Source organism: Labeo rohita, unplaced genomic scaffold (genome assembly GCF_022985175.1).
Source record: "Labeo rohita strain BAU-BD-2019 unplaced genomic scaffold, IGBB_LRoh.1.0 scaffold_223, whole genome shotgun sequence".
Classification (NCBI taxonomy): Eukaryota; Metazoa; Chordata; class Actinopteri; order Cypriniformes; family Cyprinidae; genus Labeo; species Labeo rohita.
In genome coordinates, this window is record NW_026128473.1 from 57,929 (window position 1) to 75,271 (window position 17,343).

Genomic DNA, 17,343 nt, shown 5'->3' on the forward strand with positions numbered 1-17,343 from the left:
CTAAGATGCTGACTGCATAGTATGTGTGACAAACCATACTGATAAGCTTCTTGCCTGGTCTTCATTTCCACACACCTACTCTTTGGGTTTAGCTGCATTTCCCCTTACAATAGTCTTTGCTTCGCCGTGTTTTGTTCTAACAGACACCTGGAAACAAGTAACATGATTTAGAATCATAGACATTTATCTACAAATCAAGTATAATGGGAACACTGAATGATCTTGGAGAGAGTTTTATCGAGCTGACTGTTGTAAATAAACATGAGCAGAGTTTGAATTGAACAGAGAATGACTGACAGACGCAGCAGAGAAAAGAGTTTACATTAACTTTATTGTAAGGACTTAAATATTCATCTGTACCTCACATTAAGTTATCGAATACCTTCAGAAGACTTGGAATATTGTGCACAAAACATTGTGCTTTTAGTGCTTGTATGTCTTTTGTGTGTCTTAACAGTAACACAGAACAGTAACACAATATCAGATTTAGATCAGCCCTGTCTGAGCAATATAGTGATGGGCAATATGACAAAAATATAATGTCACAATTTTTTTTCAGGAATATCACAATTTGATCACGATTCTTTGCCATGTTGGTTTTACTATTTCGTGAGATGTGTAAGCAGTACAGTCGAACTAATATCCCTATTTCAAAAACAAAGACTTACTGAGGGTGCTTCTGAAAATTGTGAGGGTGCTCACAAAAAATATGCATGGAACTGTATGAAAACGGTACCACCAAATAGGACTGAGTAATATAAATCGTCTACACTAGTATCGTAATTGTAGTTTCAACAAATGCCATCTAACATCAAGAATACACTGTGAAGGTTATTACTGCATGCTCATCTAGGAGCAGTTCACATGTCGCGCCTAAAAACGCGTTCTTTCCAAAGCGCTAAGTTACGCTCCCATGGCGTCTGTCGTTACTAGGCAACCATGGCCTACGCTCTCCATGAAGACAAGTTAGTTTCAGCAAATGATAAATGGCTTTCTAGCACTGCCCTGCTACAAAATGTATTTTAAAAATGTCTATCCCTGTACAGCTATGATCAGCTGTTTCACCGTCTTGGCTGAGTTTTCAATGTTGTTTCTATAAAGGATGAAGCTGATTGGTTGGACGCACATTGAATGAATAAAGAGACAGCGTCACACGTCACTTACGCTTTATGATCGCAAACTGAGAATGCTCACAACCAATCAAATGCCGAGGCATTAAAAGCATGATGAAAATAAGATAATTATTTATAAGCTTGTGTGTACGTATTAATTTGGCGAATTTATGTATGTGTGTGCATCTGTCTGCGTGTTCATTAATTTAAAAATTAATACGCTATTAATAATTTTATCTGAGGGTGCTTTTGCTTTTGTTTGGGGGTGCTTAGCACCCTCAAGCACCCCCGTAGAACCGGGCCTGCTTACAAGGTAACAAAATACAAAATTCATAAGAGTGGCACACATTTATGCCAAAGTGACCTAGACCTGAATGCACTTTTGCTAGTTTCACGGCAGGAAAAACGGTCGGTGCACTCGGTGCATGGTCTAATAGACCAATTATCTGTTTGTAAACATTTGGGATGCGCACGCAGCATGGTTGCAGAAAACCCAGGAGAGATCACCTGTACAGCTAGAGAATTACATGGATACGGAACAAAATACTTAGATTTAAAAAAAAAAAATACAGATTATATTGAATAGATGTCATTTTCAAAATGTTATTTGATGTTAGATAGTGGGATAGTCTTACAGACCCGAAACAGATATGACGTTTTTGTGGGCGATTCAAGTGGCAGTCTGTGGAGCCATGGAATAAAAGAATAGTAAAAAGGTCAATTTGATTTTATATTTCAAAGTTCTGCCTTTATTTTCACAATTCTGAGATTATATCCCACAACTCTAGAGGAAAAACAACTCGTTATTCTCTCTTTCCCCTCGGCTCAGAGTTTATATCCCACACTTCTGGCTTTTTTTCCCTTTCAGAATGAACAAACTAGTTTTGTTAAATCAAGTTATAAAGTCCGAATTAGGAAACATAAACTTGCATTTGTGAGAAAAAAAGTCAGAATTGTGAGATAAAATAAAAAAATAAATAAATGTGAATAGAAATAGGTTTAAAAAATATTGTATGCAGTAACGGTAGAGCTAATACAATATGTCCCCTATGAACAGCATATGTGAATATTATGTAGACCTACTGTTTAAATCAAATTTATGCTTTAAAAGTAATCAAGCAGTTTTCATCCATAGTTATGAGGCGCCACGTAGGATTTAAATCAAACTTCGCTTATCAATACATACATATACATATGAAATACACGTGCACACTAATATGAAATCCATACCAATACATCTTTTATTAGTAATGAATGCATATACACTTGTGAATAACTTGTATATACATGTTATGGTCGGCGGCTTGAGCAGGATCTTGTTTACTTTTTGTCGCCCCTCCCTTGTTTTCTTGGCGTTACGCTATCTCTATGAGCGTGTAGGCGCTCGCTCTCTCGCTCTCTCGCTCTCTCCCTCTCTTTTTCTTTTAGGTGGACGCACCTGTTCGTTGTTGCGAGGCTGATTACCAGATAGTAGTTAAAAGACGCCAACGAGGAGAAGAAAAGGATAGACTGATTCTTGTGGGCCAGCCAGCAAACTTCGTCCTTTTTCTTTGTTTATTTTGTGTGTTCTTTTTTTTTTTTTTTTCCTTGTTAGTTGTTGTCCATTATGTTAATTATTTGGTTGCTAAATTCGTTAATGTCGTTATCCGTTGAGCGAGTGAATAAATAGATTTGAACAGTGACATCGTTTCCTCATTCCTTTTATGTTACATAATCTCTCTTTTCGAGCCATTTTAATGAGAGGTTGTAACAAAAAATAAACTTAACGCATGCATACGCTAAAAAAAACACTCGCTTATACATATAAACTTGATCCATGCATATACACCTAAAAACACTCGCACATACATATAAACTCGTTGCGCGCACATACACCCATAAAACACTCACGCAAACATACAAAATACATTTCAGGTAAGACGCATGCTTGAGTTGTGTATATACATATATGCAAGTGATTTCATATGTGGATGTGCGTGAACTTTTCAGTGCAAACGGAAGCAGCGGCACTTCCGGCGGAATCTCCAGATGCCGGGGCATTTTAAAACGCTTAACGTGACTTAATGCATTAAAATAGTGATTTAAAAAGACCTTTAATATAGCATACGATGTACCAGGGGCGAATTTCCACTGGGCACTTTTCAAAATCCCGTTCAGCACCGCCGAGAGTTCGCGCGATCGTTCAAACAAAACCGAAAGTAAAACGCGCACGCGCCTTCAAAAGCAATTTTAATATCCCGCGTTTAGAGCGCGACTCCCCAATGCGTGCAAATTAGGCTACATAACATATTTAGGATGTTATTAGTATGTAGGCTATAATAGGTTGTGTAGTTGTCTATAGCTCTCTATCATGTTTGAAAAGTGTAGTCTCTGTTTGCACTTTGAATACTGAGAGAATAGACTAATATGGCTGCATTTATTGTTCGCATTTAATACGATTAAGAAAGGACTGTTTATATATATATATATATATATACTTATGGATATATATACTTATATAGACTTATGAAATCATACAGGAGAGAATAAAGCCAGTCAGTTGAGTTTTATGGTGCTTGAGTGTTGTTGTCTTTTACCATTCGGGGACAGGACCCACCCACTTTTAAAGACCAACGATATCGGACCCACCCACTTTTACCTCTCTAATTCGGCGAATATGTCTGCGCACTTTTTAAAGCGCCATCAGTCAAATCCATTCCACATGACGAATGCACTTCTGTAACACAGCAAAGTAAATAAAGCATCTGAGTGTATCGTATCTGCTGCTCAGATACACCTAATCCTGCTCGATACTTTATTCTAACATTTAGATTAGTTCCTTCATTTTTATGTTTATTGAAAACAAATGCCTTTCCGATGTAAAATGAGATGTGAAAAGGCAGAAGAACGATTTCGGCAATAGGTGGACGCGAACTCGGGTCGTTTGCGTCAAAACACACTGGATATTCGTTTTGTCGCTTACGCCACTAGAAACACACTTCAATTGCCCCGTTTTGTAGTGTTGTCACGTTAGTGCGCAGAGATAATACACATAGTAAGGCACCACACTACAGAAAATGGCATATACTCCCCACCCACATTTATTTTGCTTCCGACGCCCATGCTTTTACTGCATTGTAATAATTCATACTCAGAAAGTAGAACAGAACATAGTTAAAACAATTTAAATAGAGGCCAAAATTTTTCAAACATGATAGAGAGCTATAGACAACTACACAACCTATAATAGTGTAAGATTTAGCTGCCCGTGGGTGGATGTAAATAAAGACGACAGACTTGAAAATACCGACGACTATTAAATTTTATTGAGCAAAGGCCTAGAACTCGGGAAGAGATCAACACTAATCTCTGTGCCCGCCACAATCTACTCTGCTCTCCTCCTTCACATTATAAGACCCTCCTTCTCAGAGGACGCAACACCAAAATAAAAGTCCTTGACAGAAACATGCAAAAATAGAATACAATTAATATTAAATAAACAACTTCACAATAGCCTGCATACTAATAACATCCTAAATATGTTATGTAGCCTAATTTGCACGCATTGGGGAGTTGCGCTCTAAACGCGGGGTATTAAAATTGCTTTTGAAGGCGCGTGCGCGTTTTACTTTCGGTTTTGTTTGAACGATCGCGCGAACTCTCGGCGTGCTGAACGGGATTTTGAGTGGAAATTCGCCCCTGGTACATCGTATGCTATATTAAAGGTATTTTTAAAACACTATTTTAATGCATTAAGTCACATTAAGCGTTTTAAAATGCCCCGGCATCTGGAGATTCCGCCGGAAGTGCCGCTGCTTCCTTTTACACTGAGATGCCTTCCGTTTGCACTGAAAAGTTCACGCACATCCACATATTATGAAATCACTTGCATATATGTATATACACAACTCAAGCATGCGTCTTACCTGAAATTTATTTTGTATGTTTGCGTGAGTGTTTTATGGGTGTATGTGCGCGCAACGAGTTTATATGTATGTGCGAGTGTTTTCAGGTGTATATGCATGGGTCAAGTTTATATGTATATGCGAGTATGTACAGGTGTGTCTGCATGCAGCGAGTTTATATGTATATGTGCGTGTTGTTGTAGGTGTATATGCATGGATCAAGTTTATATGTATAAGCGAGTGTTTTTTAGCGTATTCATGCGTTAAGTTTATATGTATATACAAGTTATTCACAAGTGTATATGTATTCATTACTAATAAAAGATGTATTGGTATGGATTTCATATTAGTGTGCACGTGTATTTCATATGTATATTTTGAACATCCACCAGTATACATGTATATGCAAGTAATTTCTAGGTGTATATGCACGTGTTTTATGTATGTATTGATAAGCGAAGTTTGATTTAAATCCTACGTGGCGCCTCATACATAGTTTGTCCGTTTAAACGTCTGCGTTTAGCTTCAAATTACATCTTTGACTACAGTATTCTATAAAAAATTATTTGCATTACGATTTTGACGTCAAAAGGCACAAAAATATATTTTTTTCATCTTATTTCATTGCTTTTACCCGTTTACCTTCACTGGTTATCAGTGTTTTTTCTGCAACCACTATGCGCGTGGCTGCAAGTGACGTCACTGTGTATTGGTCTATAGCAGCGTTTCTCAACTCCAGTCCTCGCGCCCCCCCACTATGCTAATTTTGAATGTATCTCTTATCACGTACGGCAATTGTTCTATTCGACCATGAAGTGCCCTGCGAAGTGGACATCACTGGATATTCCGCGGTTGTCCCCAATCTCTTAATGAGTCATGGGTGTGTTTTGGGCGTAACGTGCATTAAACCAATCAGAGTCTCATCTCCCATTCCCTTTAAGAGCCAATTGTGCTCTTGCCACAGCGGATTCACTATTTACACTGTGGAATTTGAAAGAACAAATTGCAGCTGCAACAATACTACAGCCAGTATAAAAAGTTATGCTTTCTTTCTTTGCATATACATGTGGGCGGTGCTATGCATCATATGACCCCCTTACCACTAAAGGGATAGTTCACCCAAAAATTCATTCATTTACTTACTCTCAAGTTGTTTTTTTAACATGAATGAGTTTCCTTCTTCTGCTGAACATAAATGTTAATTTGAAAAATGTGGTTAACCAAACAGTTGCTGGCCCATAGTATTTTTTTTTTCTATCAGTCAAAGTGGACCAGCTACTTTTTGGTTACTCACATTCTTTAAATCTTACTATGAACTATATACTTCTAAATCTTCCTGTAGTTATCGACAAAATCTATCTTTTCTTCAGCAGTATTTGATGAACATCACTTAGAGACACTAAATGTCCCACTGTCACTAGATGAACTGAAACTGGCTCTAGACTCCATGACAAAGAACAAAGCTCCAGGTAGTGACAGAAATACCCCTGAATTAATTTCTGCCATCTGGGATATAGTATCGTCATTTATTCTTAATTCTTGTGGTATGAACGATTGTTTACCTGGATTTTCTTTCTTTTTATATATAAGACTGAGGCTTATATATATGGTCTATGACGTTCCTTGGGCCACCAATGTCTCACATCCTCTGTAGAAGTGGTTGAACATTAATACTCCTTCTTGTAGTTTAGTTTCTAATATTTATAATTCAGTCCTTTTACTGCAGTATACTTATATTCCACTATCCACTCCTGGGAAAGGGAAGGTCTTGCTCAACCAGATTGGGACGTGGTATGAACCAGGGGCCGTATTTATAAAGCCGCTCAGAGTAAAATTTTAGTCTTAAGTGTGTCAAAAGTCTAAGAATGATATATTTTTACTCTTATTCTTACATTTAAGAATAAGAGTGATTCATAAAGGTTCCTAAGTGTTAAGACTAGGTCTCAGCTCCTAAATTATTTAAGAGAGCTGGAGACGTCTCCTAACCTAGTTTAATAGTAAAGATGGCAGCAAAGAGGAGGAGACACACACATTCCAATGAACATGACATATTGGAGTTATATGATGATATGGAATTGATAAAATGATAGAAACTTGATCACCAAGCATTTTTTTTGTAACTGACCAAGTAAGAAACACTCTACAATTCAATGCTCTAACTGCAGAAATACAAGTAGGAAAAATGCAGCAATGCACCGGTGATGACACAGTAAGCAGGGTCTTAAAGGGGTCATCGGATGCCCAATTTCCCCAAGTTGATTTGATTCTTTAGGGTCTTAATGAAAAGTCTCTAATATACTTTGGTTAAAAATTCTCAATGGTAGTGTAAAACAACACCCTTGTCAAAATGAGCTCTGCAGAAATCATCTCATTCTAAGGGATTGTTCCTTTAAATGCAAATGATCTCTGCTCACCCCGCCCCTCTCTGCTGCTCTGAGAGATTGTTTACTTCAGCAAAACTTGCTAACTAGCAGGTTATTAGGAAAGGTGATTGCAGAGTTTCATTAAAAAACCCATTAAACTCACTTCTGCTGCAGGTGAAGCTGGATCACTAATGATTTGTGTGAACACAGATGCATTAATGTAGATCGGGAGGAGCATTCAGATGTCGGGAGTAAATGACGACCACTATGTTCATTATTACATCCAGCAACACAACACCTCAATCGCTCAATCTGAGATATTCTTGTCTAACTTGCATCCCTGCTCCATCGAAACAATGGAGGTCTGACTGTTACAGCTGATAGGTCTGAGGTAAGAGCTCATGTCAATCAACTATTGTGGGAGCGGCCTCTGTCTGTGTCATGGCACAAAGACAGGCATCTGAGAACGGCTCGATTTGAAAAAGTATCATTTTTACAGATTAATTAAAAACCACTGCATGGATTTCTGTCATTATAGGGTAGATTTGTACATACACTGCCAACACACATTAATGTTTAAACAACATGAAAAAGTGAAGTTTGCACCCGATGACCCCTTTAAATATTTTGACACTAACTCCACCAAACACAACAGTGGCCAAAAGTGATGTGTGGAGGGTTTTAATAACAAATATATCAGTGGGTGAGTGTTGTAATGTAAATGAGGTTTGTCCAAGAAAATGATTTAGTTGCTAGGCTTTTGAATAAAGTCTCAAAAAGGGTGAGAAATTCACTAAATCTTGAATAAAACTTGAATAAAGCTGAGACAATAACCAGAGGTTATGGCTAGTACTATGAAATATGCCCGAACCATGCTAGTACTCCAATAGTATTTTGTCTAGCCCCCCATAGTTAATGCAACTGCATAACAACTTAACTAAAGTCAATCAGTCAGAAATCTAGAATCTCACCTGATGTGCCCCATGCTCCATCTAACCTGAGATCTAGTATGTACTTAACCCTGGACAAATATTTGCTGTAACATACGTCTTCACTTAAACTACTTGAAAATCATTTCAGAGTAAGTCAGAATAAAATCAATTGTAACAATTTATTGTCAGTCAGGTAAATATGTATTATAACAATTATACAGAAAATTCAAAGATATCAAATCAATACAAGACATCAAGATCTCCAAGATGAATCTAGGAGTAAGATGCATACTTGACTTGAGAAAAATACACAGTATGAAATGTGTCAACCATGGGCTCATTCTGGCTACAGAAAGCGCCCTGATCTTTTTGCTACACCTCTTTAAGTACTTCAGACCCAGACAGACATCCCCCAAGATGGAGACAGGAACTAACAATTTGAATTTGAATTGATCAATTCCTAGACTTGATCGTTTGCACCTTCTGGGGACAGATGGTAATTTCCATGAAAGACACTAGGAAATACTACACCCTCAACAATGAGCAAAACGTCTCTGAACTCTTAGGATCTGTTTACTTTTAGTTTACTTCTTGTGAGAATGAGACCATTGTACCAGACACACAGTGACAGTTCAGGGATTGAAGGTGGTGGGAGTGAATAACCAGCGCTCTCTCCACCCTCAATACCACGACTGAGGTGAGTCCCTTGAGCAAGGCACCGATCCCCCAACTGCTCCCCGGGCGCCGCAGCGATAGCAATATGGCTGCCCACTGCTCCGGGTGTGTGTTCACGGTGTGTGTGTGCGTGTTTGATCACTTCTCACTACTGTGTGTGTGCACTTGGATGGGTTAAATGCAGAGCACAAATTCCGAGTATGGGTCACTATACTTGGCCACACGTCACATCCTTTCCTTTCCTTAAACATTATATTATACTATTGGCCATTCTGAGTGAGCTGAGTGAGAGGAAAACTACATTTTAGAAGTTCAAACTCGGGGCACCATATCAGTCCATTATATGGAGAAAAATGCCGAAATGTTTTCCTCCAAAAACATAATTTCTTTATGACTGAAGAAAGAAAGACATGAACATCTTGGATGACAAGATGGTGAGTACATTATCTGTAAATTGTTGTTCTGGAAGTGAACTTCTGCTTTAAGTAAAGATCATGTTCCATGTAGATATTTTGTACATTTGTTAATTTAAATATATTAAAACCTAATTTTTGATTAGTAATATGCATTGCTAAGAACCTCATTTGGACAACTTTAAAAGGCGATTTTCCTCAATATTTTTTTTTTATTTTTTTATTTTTTTGCACCCACAGATTCCAGATTTTCAAATAGTTGTATCTCAACCAAAAATTGTTCTATCCTAACAAACCACAAATCCATGGAAAGCTTATTAACTCACCTTTCAGATGTTCATTTATGTATAAATCTCAATTTAAAAAAAACTGACCCTTATGACTAGTTTTTTGGTCCAGGGTCACATATAATATTCCCATCATTAACCAATATGCAATATTGCTCTCATTGCTGTGGTGTTGAGTGTAGCTGTTGGTGAAATGTACTCACTTCAGTATCTTCAGCTCACACACAGGATTCTTCAGTCCCTCACAGATCTCTTTGACTCCTGAATCCAGCAGACGACTGTTGTTCAGGTTCATCTCTTTCAGGATGGTTTTGGAGGAGAGAACAGTAGCTAGAACTGAACAGCTTTTCTCTGTCAGATCACAATTATTCAGCCTGAACACAAAAACAGCATTTCAGTCAGGACCACTTTCATCATGTATATTTATTACAGTTATATTGCATACTGTTAGTGTTGGCAGTATCAGCTGATGTGAGCTTGACTGACGTGTTCTGCCTGAACTAACGCAACACTTGATTATTATTATTCAGCACATATTCAACACACATCAGATCAACAGCTCTTCATATCTGATTACACATGTGACTGACAGTCTTTAATAATGAATAATCAAAGAGGTTTCAATGTATAAATCATGTTCACTCACATTATTTTCTCCAGTTTGCTATGAGAGTCCATCAAAAGAGCAGAGAGTTTCTCCCATTCCAGATCTCCTAATTTATCTTCACTCAGATCCAGTTCTTTCAGTAGTAATGGACTTTTACCCAGAACTCCAGTGAGATACTCACACGCTTCCTCTGCAGCAGGACTTTTCAAAAACCTACAGGAGGCAGATAAGGATTTCAGATCATTTACATTTTTGGATTATTTTTGCCACAGATTCTGTTTTGTGTCTGTTGAATTTCTCTGAACTGCTATTTAATTCCAGTTCATGTCATTTCTATTCAACAGCGGTGCATTTGACCCTTCTGTCTATTTTCATACAGCTGATTTCACATCTGTGGTTCGTTTTTAAATATTTTAAGGTCTTTTTTTTTTTTCAACTGAAAGTTGATTTATTTCACTAAATTCCATTCAAGAAGTGAAACTTGTATAATGTATACATTCATTCCACACAGACTGACATATTTCAAGTGTTTATTTCTTTTAATTTTAATGATTATAACTGACAACTAATGAAAACCCCAAATTCAGTATCTCAGAAAATTAGAATATTGTGAAAAGGTTCAGTATTGAAGACACCTGGTGCCACACTCTAATCAGCTAATGAACTCAAAACACCTGCAAAGGCCTTTAAATGGTCTCTCAGTCTAGTTCTGTAGGCTACACAATCATGAGGAAGACTGCTGATTTGACAGTTGTCCAAAAAAAATGTTCACTGACACTTTGCACAAGGAGGGCAAGACACAAAAGGTCATTGCAAAAGAGACTGGCTGTTCACAGAGCTCTGTGTCCAAGCACATTAATAGAGAGGCGAAGGGAAGGAAAAGATGTGGTAGAAAAAAAGTGTACAAGCAATAGGGATAACCGCACCCTGGAGAGAATTGTGAAACAAAACCCATTCAAAAATGTGGGGGAGATTCACAAAGAGTGGACTGCAGCTGGAGTCAGTGCTTGTGTCAAGCCACTCTTGAACAACAGACAGCGTCAGAAGTGTCTCGCCTGGGCTAAAGACAAAAAGGACTGGACTGCTGCTGAGTGGTCCAAAGTTATGTTCTCTGATGAAAGTAAATTTTGCATTTCCTTTGGAAATCAGGGTCCCAGAGTCTGGAGGAAGAGAGGAGAGGCACAGAATCCACGTTGCTTGAGGTCCAGTGTAAAGTTTCCACAGTCAGTGATGGTTTGGGGTGCCATGTCATCTGCTGGTGTTGGTCCACTGTGTTTTCTGAGGTCCAAGGTCAACACAGCTGTATACCAGGACATTTTAGAGCACTTCATGCTTCCTGCTGCTGACCAACTTTATGGAGATGCAGATTTCATTTTCCAACATGACTTGGCACCTGCACACAGTGCCAAAGCTACCAGTACCTGGTTTAAGGACCATGGTATCCCTGTTCGTAATTGGCCAGCAAACTCGCCTGACCTTAACCTCATAGAAAATCTATGGGGTATTGTGAAGAGGAAGATGCGATATGCCAGACCCAACAATGCAGAAGAGCTGAAGGCCACTATCAGAGCAACCTGGGCTCTCATAACACCTGAGCAGTGCCACAGACTCCATGCCACGCCGCATTGCTGCAGTAATTTAGGCAAAAGGAGCCCCAACTAAGTATTGAGTGCTGTAGATGCTCATACTTTTCATGTTCATACTTTTCAGTTGGCCAAGATTTCTAAAAATCCTTTCTTTGTATTGGTCTTAAGTAATATTCTAATTTTCTGAGATACTGAATTTGGGGTTTTCATTAGTTGTCAGTTATAATCATCAAAATTAAAAGAAATAAACACTTGAAATATATCAGTCTGTGTGAAATTAATGTATACATTATACAAGTTTCACTTCTTGAATGGAATTAGTGAAATAAATCAACTTTTTGAAGATATTCTAATTATATGACCAGCACCTGTATATGCTATAGGACAGGGATTCTCAAATCTGGCTCATGAGATCCACTTTCCCTGCAGTTTAGCTTCAACCCTGATCAAACTCACCTACCTGTGATTTTCTAATGATCCTGACATTGATTAACATGCATCAGGGTTAGAGCTCAGGTTTCTCCCGCACGCTTAGAGTTTGAGCTCCGTCAATTTTGTAAACCTTTAGGTGTGTTCGACTTCATCTATGGCTACAGACGACGATCAACGAGAGGAGCCGAGAGCAGTCACGGGTGGAGTTGAAAACGGACGTGTCAAGTCGGACACTTTCTGCTCTCATTAGTGACGCTCTCGCGCTGTTTGCATGCTCTATCACAGAAGAAGTGAATTAAATGCAATATTTATCAAATACACCGACTTTTTAAAAGCGTTTTCATGAGCAACAGAAACACATTTCATATACTGCTTAATACAGCCATCTGAACAAGAATAATGACCAACATAAACATATACTACTTAAATACTAATAAAGTGGGGTTATTTATGCTTCTATCAGTGTTTTATGATAAATCTGACACAATATAACATTGCGACTACAGTAAAAACACTTTCACTGTTCTAAAAACACAGATTTGTTAGTATTATTGGACTTGAAGATGTTAGAATAAATCCAAAACACACGTGATCGTTGTCATGTGGTGAATCTGGCCAATCCTGAAAGAGTCATGTGGTCATCAGAGCTCCTGCAGCCGCTCTGAAGAAACGGCGCCGGCTGAGTCAGTCGACTGCTCTCGAATCGCTATCGCGGTACTTTGATGCCACACGTGACAGTCACGAGGTGTCGGCGCAGCCTCAAGTCAGACAAAATTTCTAACCAGCATGCACTGCTTCAAGTCAGAATGTGATCGAGCTGCGCAGCGCTGCGTTAAGTCGAACACACCTATTATTTTCGCTTCTTATAACGTGTGAATATACCCCATGTTCTATTTTACAACTAAAACAACCAGATTGGCTTGTTATTAATAGTTTTGTTTTGATTTCCCAAGTCCGCTAGCTTATAGCCCATTAGCAGCACCAGTGTCATTGCCGTTAATCTTGCTTGCATTGTTTACACACTATTTACACACATTACCGTTGTTGCTTTAATGCAAGTAACAGTGAGTAAACTGGGGGCAGCCATGGCCTAATGGTTAGGGAGTCGGGCTTGACTCATCTCTGTGTGTGACTGCGGTCACGCCAGCCGCATCTTGAAAATACACGGTCACACCAGCCGCACTTTTTTTTTCTCTTTGCGCATCTAATCGCGTACTTACGGTATGGGTGCTGGAAGCGGTCAAAATAGATGTAAAGACGCTGTCAGAACGGCGTTTTCTTCATGCTTTAGCTGATATTTTTAGCTGATAGTTTGCTGTTCACGAATATTACTACATAAAATCTAATTTAACACAAAGCAGCACCAGAATAGTTACTTTTTGCTATTTTCCATCAGAATGTAAAAAACAGTAGTACAATTACAGATTTTTTTTTAACATTGATTTGAATGAATCTGAATACATTACACACTTATATATATATATATATATATATTAATTTCTGTATCAAAGCTGATTTTTTCAGGTTCATTAGTCCAGTCAAATGATCCTTCAGAATTAATTCTAATATTCTAATTTGCTGCTCAGAAAACATTTATTAATATTATTATGTTGAAAAGAGAGGAGTACAATTTTTCAGGTTTCTTTGATGAATAGAAGTTCAGAAGAACACATTTATCTAAAATAGAAATCATTTGTAATAACAAATGTCTTTATCATCACTTGTGATCAATTTAAAGCATCCTTGTTAAATAAAAGTATTAATTTCCATAATGTCTTTCCAAAAAAAAGAAAGAAAGAAAGGAAGAAAGAAAGAAAAGAAACAATTTTTTTAAGAAATGCTGATCTTTGGATTTTCTATTCATCAAAGAATTCTATTCATCCTAGGCTTTTCTGTGCTGATGTCCTGCACCCCAGCAGAGTCGGAGTGGAGCTGCTGTCGGACAACATCTCCAGGACGCTACGCTCCATTTGACTAGTAAGTACATTCTCAAATAATTGCTATGATGGCTTTTGTTCTGAACCCTTAAATGATAGTACTGCACTGTCCAATCTATAAAGACTGTGTCTGTTCCTCGAATAGTGAGGTCAAAACATAAATTTAATTCAGGATCTAGAAAAAATCTGATAAAAAGCAAAATAAATGAACAGAAACCATTTTTAAAGCTTGGGCTCCTAAACATTAGATCACTTGCACCCAAAGCAGTTATTGTGAATGAAATGATCACAGATAATAGTTTTGATGTACTCTGCTTAACCTAAACCTGGCTAAAACCCAATGATTATATTGGTCTAAATGGGTCTACTCCACCAAACTACTACTATAAGCATGAGCCCCGTCATAGTGGTCGTGGTGGTGGTGTTGCAACAATATATAGTGATATTCTCAATGTTATTCAGAAAACAGGATACAGGTTTAATTCATTTGAAATACTTTTGCTTAATGTTACTCTGTCAGATATGCAAAAGAAATCTCTCCTATCTCTTGTTTTAGCTACTGTGTATAGACCGCCAGGACCATATACAGATTTCCTAAAAGAATTTGCAGAATTCCTTTCAGAACTATTGGTTAATTTTGGTAAAGCGCTAACTGTCGGAGATTTTAACATTCACGTTGATCACTGGGTCCACTCATCATTTTAATCATATTCAGTTGTGGAAAAACAGTATGTCCAGATATAGACAGGCTTTAAAAGCTGCTAGAACTGAGCATATCTGCAAACTCATAGAAAATAACCAAAATAATCCAAGGCTTTTTATTTAGCACAGTGGCTAGATTAACAAATAACCAGACGCCACTTGATCTAAATATTCCCTTACAGTTTAATTGTAATGACTTAATGAATTTCTTCACTGATAAAATAGATAACATCAGAAATACTATAACAAATGTAGATTCTAAAGAGTCTAATACATCAGCTTCTTTCGCCACATCAAAAGAAAAACTGCAGTGTTTTACAACTATAGGACAGGAAGAGCTAAATAAACTCATCACTGTGTCTAAACCAACAACATGCATATTAGATCCTGTACCCACTAAATTACTAAAAGAATTGTTACCTGTGGCAGAAGAACCGCTTCTCAATATTATCAACTCATCGTTATCTTTAGGTCATGTCCCTAAACCATTCAAGCTGGCGGTTATTAAGCCTCTTATTAAGAAACCTCAACTAGACCCTAGTGAACTGGCAAATTACAGACCCATTTCTAATCTTCCATTTATGTCTAAAATTTTAGAGAAAGTTGTATCTGCTCAACTGTGCTCATTCTTGCAAAAAATGATATCTATGAAGAATTTCAGTCAGGTTTCAGGCCCCATCACAGCACAGAAACTGCACTTGTTAAATCACTAATGACTTGCTTCTTGTGTCAGACCAAGGCTGCATCTCATTGCTAGTTTTACTTGATCTTAGTGCTGCGTTCGACACTATAGATCATGACATACTAATAGATCGACTACAAAACTATGAGTATTTAAGGGCAGGCTTTAAGATGGTTTAGATCCTACCTGTCCGATCGCTACCACTTTGTTTATTTAAATGGAGATCATCTCAGTTATCACCAGTAAAGTATGGAGTGCCACAAGGATCTGTTCTAGGTCCTCTACTATTTTCAATATACATGCTGCCCCTTGGTAATATTATCACAAAACACGGGATTAGTTTTCATTGTTATGCTGATGATACTCAACTATATATCTCAACAAGACCAGATAAAACTTGTAAATTATCAAAGTTAACAGAGTGTGTTAAAAATGTAAAAGATTGTATGACCAATAATTTTCTCCTATTAAATTCAGATAAGACAGAGATATTACTTATTGGACCAAAAAAAAAAAAAAAAAAAAAACCAAAAAACAGTTCACAGAATCTCTTGACTTCCAATCTACAACTAGATGGATGTACTGTTACTTCCACTACAGTCAAAAGTCTGGGTGTTATATTAGACAGCAACTTGTCTTTTGAAAATCATATTTCTCATGTTACAAAAACACCACTCTTTCATCTTAGAAACATTGCCAAGCTGCGAAACATGTTACCTGTTTCTGATGCAGAAAAGCTAGTTCACACATTCATGACCTCTAGACTGGACTATTGTAATGCACTACTAGGTGTTTGTCCTGCATCTTCAATAAACAAGCTACAGATAGTCCAAAATGCAGCTGCTAGAGTCCTTACCAGGTCAAGAAAATATGATCATATTACCACAATTTTAAATTCTTTGCACTGGCTCCGCATCAGCTACAAAATATTACTTCTAACCTGTAAGGCCCTTAACGGTTTAGCTCCTGCGTACCTAACTAGTCTTCTATCATGCTTCAATCCATCACGCTCCCTAAGGTCGCAAAACTCTGGACTGTTGGTAGTACCTAGGATAGCAAAGTCCACTAAAGGATGTAGAGCTTTTTTGCATTTGGCTCCCAAACTCTGGAACAGCCTTCCTGATAACGGACACACTCTCTCTGTTTAAATCTAGATTAACCCTTTCACATGTGAGTTTAAAATATTCTAGCTGAGCCCCCATGGGTGAGTTTTTTTAGGCAACCGTTATTTTAGAACGTATCGCTTTATTGTTTCTATGGTGACGCCACGTGTCACAACTCAGCCACAATAGTGCTGTGAGACACATGTATCACTTTTATATCGTTTTTCCTTTTTTATTAATATTCACAAACGTGCACATTGTATTATGAAATATCTGATATTCCGATTCTGAAATATGTGCAATTAAATGTATTTGGAGGTTTAAACACTTTTATAATGACCGTGTTAGTTGATCTATACCGGGTGATGGGCGCCGCCATGTTAAATTGAGCTGAATCCGAGCTGTGGGATTTACAAGAGGCAAATTCATCCTCTCCTCCCGAAAAACATTAAAGTAAGTCTCTGGTGAGCTGGGAGAAGAACAGAGAAAACTTTATAGATACCTACACAATGTGCTAGGCGGAGTTTTGGGGGGGCTGGCGAGAGCCAATCATGATTTTGTCTGAGCTATGAAAAATCAAAGAATTCGTATTTTTTTTTCATTTTATTTATATTATCTTATTATATTA

At 37.7% G+C, this 17,343-nt stretch overlaps 1 protein-coding gene across 1 annotated transcript in view; it reads right to left on the reverse strand.

Annotated features, from left to right (window-relative positions):
* LOC127159512 (ribonuclease inhibitor) overlaps positions 1-17,094 on the reverse strand; it is a gene marked incomplete at its 3' end in the record, with an annotated part of 73,186 nt that extends 56,092 nt beyond the window's left edge. Inside the window, exons 1-3 of the mRNA XM_051102323.1 lie at positions 17,075-17,094; positions 10,313-10,486; positions 9,870-10,040 (exon numbers count right to left, since the gene is read on the reverse strand). Coding sequence (XP_050958280.1) covers positions 9,870-10,040; positions 10,313-10,486; positions 17,075-17,094 — 365 coding nt within the window. The remainder of the gene's footprint in view (positions 1-9,869; positions 10,041-10,312; positions 10,487-17,074) is intronic.
* Positions 17,095-17,343: the final 249 nt, after the last annotated feature.